Source organism: Triticum dicoccoides, chromosome 2A (assembly GCF_002162155.2).
Source record: "Triticum dicoccoides isolate Atlit2015 ecotype Zavitan chromosome 2A, WEW_v2.0, whole genome shotgun sequence".
Lineage (NCBI taxonomy): Eukaryota > Viridiplantae > Streptophyta > Magnoliopsida > Poales > Poaceae > Triticum > Triticum dicoccoides.
The window spans coordinates 646,646,916-646,651,553 of NC_041382.1; the positions used below are offsets into that span (position 1 = coordinate 646,646,916).

The 4,638-nt window shown below is 37.8% G+C and overlaps 1 protein-coding gene across 1 annotated transcript in view; it reads left to right on the forward strand.

Annotated features, from left to right (window-relative positions):
• Positions 1 to 4,059, forward strand: part of LOC119358048 — a 5,224-nt gene extending 1,165 nt beyond the window's left edge. Inside the window, exons 2-7 of the mRNA XM_037624767.1 lie at positions 39 to 101; positions 2,140 to 2,373; positions 2,460 to 2,516; positions 3,264 to 3,447; positions 3,533 to 3,590; positions 3,822 to 4,059. Of these exons, the coding sequence (XP_037480664.1) occupies positions 39 to 101; positions 2,140 to 2,373; positions 2,460 to 2,516; positions 3,264 to 3,447; positions 3,533 to 3,552 (558 nt within the window). The 3' untranslated portion in view covers positions 3,553 to 3,590; positions 3,822 to 4,059. The remainder of the gene's footprint in view (positions 1 to 38; positions 102 to 2,139; positions 2,374 to 2,459; positions 2,517 to 3,263; positions 3,448 to 3,532; positions 3,591 to 3,821) is intronic.
• Positions 4,060 to 4,638: the final 579 nt, after the last annotated feature.

Below are 4,638 nucleotides of genomic sequence, written 5' to 3' on the forward strand. Positions count from 1 at the left end.
CCCCGACTTACTGAGGCTATTATTATATCTTTTGTTAGGCTCAGGCAGATGATTCACCCTCATTGGCTGCTAAGCAAGTGGAAATACATGTCCGTAATAAGGTGAGTCTGAAAACTTTTCTCGTCAGCATAGGTTACTGAAGTGCTCATCTATATTGCTTATTATCATAATATGCACACTGGGTTTGTCGGGAAGGGATGCGACACCATTTAGACTCTAGAATCCAAGTATAGGGCACACATCCAGGTTATGATGCTATGATGATTGTTCTTCTATTCCACTGGCTAGATGTGAACGGGGAAGTTTTTTTTCGTATAGGTAACCCAGCAGCATGATATCCCTGAAGGTGAGATTTCAAAAAAATCATATGTAGGACTTCCTGAAAGAAAGCAAATAAAGGTTGAAAGATCAATGACTATGGAGATCAGCAACCAGGTGCCTGTAATACTTGATCATTATCTGTACATTCTAGCTGTATTGTTCTTCTATTCCACTGGTTAGATGTGAACGGGGAAGTATTTTTTTGTACAGGTAACGAAGCATCATATCCCTGAAGGTGAGATTTCAAAAAGATCATATGTAGGACTTCCTGAAAACAAGCAAATAAAGGTTGAAAGATCAATGAGCATGGAGATCAGCAACCAGGTGCCTGTAATACTTGATCATTATCTGTACATTCTAACTGCATTGTTCTCAGTACTGTTATAAGATTCCCAAAAGAAAACTAGGTTTCCATGTCGAATCTGTGTGAAATTGTGAGTCACAAAAAATAAAAGGATAATGCAGTTTGATGAACCTATATATTTTCATAATGTTCCTTGCGCTATGTACCATAACTTTTAAATTCCAATTTACTGGGATTGGTAATTCATCTTGAGTAGAAGTCACAGATTCTCGTAAAGCATCACATATGAGGATCAAACTATCATCATGGCAGGTTAGTATTTGAATGCTGGAGCCTTCATTTGTGATCCGTGTTGCTGCATACAAGCGATTATTCTTTGCCATCCACCGCATAAGATTGTATGCCTAGAAGCCTAGTTAACTGCTGACTGAAACCCTAAAAAAATTAAATAGCAGTTTTTTTTATTATATAGCAACAATTAGCTATAAGTGATAGTTTCTCAATTGTAGCATACGTTGATGTTGTTATGTGCATGGGTGTGTTGGGTACCACTTGAGCAATATGCACTAAAACTACAATTATATTCCATCATTTCTAATTAGCTGCTGGTTTATATGCTATGTAACTGAATAACATTCCCCTGATTTTGGTACACCTTTTTGTGATATGATAATCTTTTGGAATGAGTATTCATCTACTTATCTGTTTAATTTGTAAAATAGGAGCAAGAGGCTATGGAAAATATTTGTTTGATTTCAGTATGGAAAACATTGGAGGTTTGATTTTTCAAAGCACTTGGCTTAAGTAAAGCAATGGAAGTTCATGCTTTGGCCTATAGCATTATTACTCACTGTGAGAAGGATAGCTGAAAAGAATTTGTTGATATGAGCTACCCCTAAGTTCGAGAAACAAGATATGTTTGTCAGTTGTGCTGTTAATCACATTATTGTTCTTTTTGAAAAGGGTGGTGGTGGATAGTCGTCATGCTGTGAGCTTTTTGGGAATTGTGGTGTCGGAGTCTTCATGCTGTGGGCGCTTAGTATGAGAAACAAGATATGTTAGCCAGTTGCACAGTTAATCACATCATTGCTCTTTCTGGAAAATGTGGTGGTGGATAGTCTTCGTGTTGTGGGCCAGTATCTTCATGAAAGTTCTTTAGTGATTATGAGAAGGCGATGGTTTACTTGACATAAGCTGAGGAAACAAGATATGACAATCGCACTACCATGTTATCGTTCAAAAGTATGATGACATTTCTTACAAGGAGTTGGAAAAAGCTATTATGCTTTAAGATGCAGTGTTTGGCAGAAATTCTGGAAATTAACTATTGTACAGCAATTGTTGTTAGATTGGATTTACAGGACATTGAGTATCTTCTGCAGTTAATCATTGATCAAGAAAAAGTCGATGCTATAACTACGACAGAGAATGTGTGACATTCCTGAATTAGGTGTAATATTTAATTGGCATATTGTATCTACTATCTTTGACAGTTTGGCCCCAAATCTTTATAGGCCAACAATACCTTCGAGGGCTCTGCTGCTGATGAGATTATGGAGCCTCAAATGGCTGACCATTTTCCTTTCATGGAAAAACATGATCTAGGTGAAGCAACTGATGCATCAAGTGAACTAGCAAATGATCCCCCAATTCAGCTACTAGGACGAATTACAACAGTGAAGGAATTGCTTGCAACCGGGCTTTTTCAAAATGAAGAGATCATATATACTCAGAAGTCTGGAGAAAGGGTTAGATAACTAACTCGAAGCTGTAGTATGTTTTATAGTAGTCAATTAGTCATTACAACTATTGATCCTTTCTTTAATATGTGCAGAAAAAATTGGAAGGGAGAATTGATGGTTTATTTTACCGTTGCTCTTGTCACAATGTGGTAACTCTGAGAGCCACAACAACTGTTATTTGTGAAATAGCCTGCTGCCCAGGTCTAGCTGCTCACCTAGCCACCTAAGACCTACCATATCTTTGGTTGCTTGAGATATGTGCTACCCTTACAGTTTCTGATATTTCGTTTTCATGCATAGTTAGCATATAGCCAGTATGTGCTACCCTTACAGTTTCTGATATTTCCTTTTCATGCATAGTTAGCATATAGCCAGTATGTGCTACCCTTACAGTTTCTGATATGGTATGATACCTTTTCACATACATCAGTTGATACAGAATGATATATTGGGTGATATGACAGATGATAGCCTGATATTATGTTTGATTCGGTATGTAGGTAACATGTATTATCTAAACATATATATTAAAATATTAAAGCAATGCATATTATTGGTTATGACAGTACTTTCTTATGTTACATTAAGAATTTAGTGAGTATTTATGAATCTCTTAATCAAACGATCAAAAACTTTCTTATGTTATGTTTGAGTTTTTATTATCCATTTTATTTGTGATAAGCAGACATTATATGAATAAGATTTGCTAAGAAAATGATCATTTCCCTCTAATTTTCCATCTAAAGTACACATGGTTTGATATCACCCAATATTTGGTATTGAATATTTTCTGAAGCCAAACTGATGGACCCAATGTCCGATATTCCAAATCTTGGTTTTGTACAATCTACTTTTTATGCTGCAAAATACTTTACCTACGCTATTACTTATTGAAGGTCATGTCCGCGTCAAAGTTTGAGAAACATGCGGGCTGTACCTCTCATAACCAAAACGATCGTATCATGTTGTGGGGTGAGCAATCGCTGCATGCCATCGTTGCCTATCTCAAATCTCTTGGTTCAGCTGAAGAACAACTTGCAGCAATATTGGAAATGAAGAAAAAGAATGAAGACAGGAAGGGTAAAATTCACACCTGCCATCAAAAGTTTTAACTTAAACTGTTTCCGTGCTCTTTCCTGATGTACGCATGCTCTTTGTATTGTAGCCTCACGAGACCAAGGTTAGGTGATTGTTCTGTAGCCCGGTGCTCTTTGTAAGGATCTGTAAGTCCTCTTGTTTAGCAAAGCATGTTACTCCCTCTGTTCCTAAATATAAGTCTTTTTAGAGATTTCAATATAGACTAGATGCAGAGCAAAATGGATGAATCTCACTCTAAAATCCGTCCGTATCTAGTCCTCATTGAAATCTCTAAAAAGACTTGTATTAGAAACGGATGGAGCACATTGTGTGCATGTTTTTTATTTTAACTGATTTGTCATGTTACAATTTGCAAGTCCTGTTGGTGCTCGAAGGCGAAGTGAAGACTGTTCTGCGCTTGGACGGCCGGATGGAGAAACCGAACCGTCAGAGGGAGGAGGCTGCCTGTGATACACTGATACAGTGCAAAAAACATGTGTACACGTTTGTTCCTAACTGTATCTGTAGTTGCAAACATTGCCCATCGTGTAATGTTGTCAGGTCGTTGACACGTTACGACTATATCTTGTTGTACGTCAACCAAACACAATGCATGATGACCACGATGATGGTGGCGTTTCATTCTCTGGTATTCTGAAGCATAGTGTTATTAATTGATGTATTCCGTATGATATGGTACTCCTTCCGTTTCAAAATAAGTGTCTCAACTTTGTTGTACTAAGTTTGAAACAGTTATTTTAAGGAGGGGGGAGTATATTGGAGCGTACTCAGGGATCACCGGAGCAGTGGGGCGATGCTACTTGCGTCGCAGGCACGTCATGGTCTGGCTACTTTTTTTCTTTTTTGAGTAACACCGTGGTCTGACTACTTTTTTTTTAGAAGGCCGTGGTCTGACTACTTGTACACCCACGAGAACACAGACATCCCTTGAGGATGTTAGAGAATCCGGTTCCCACATATTGACCTTCATGGTTACACTTGGTTACACTTTTTTTGGTTCGTCATCAGCAGGGCAAAAGCCCCCCGGTTCCACTGAAAATGAAACTAGAGTGTATGGTTTTTCTTTTGAGATAAAAAAGAGGAGAAGACGAGGATTACATTTCTGCTAGTTTTTTTAATCCATTATTTTATTATTAGTTGCTGGGCCACGAGGATTTTGCTGGCAACTTGTCA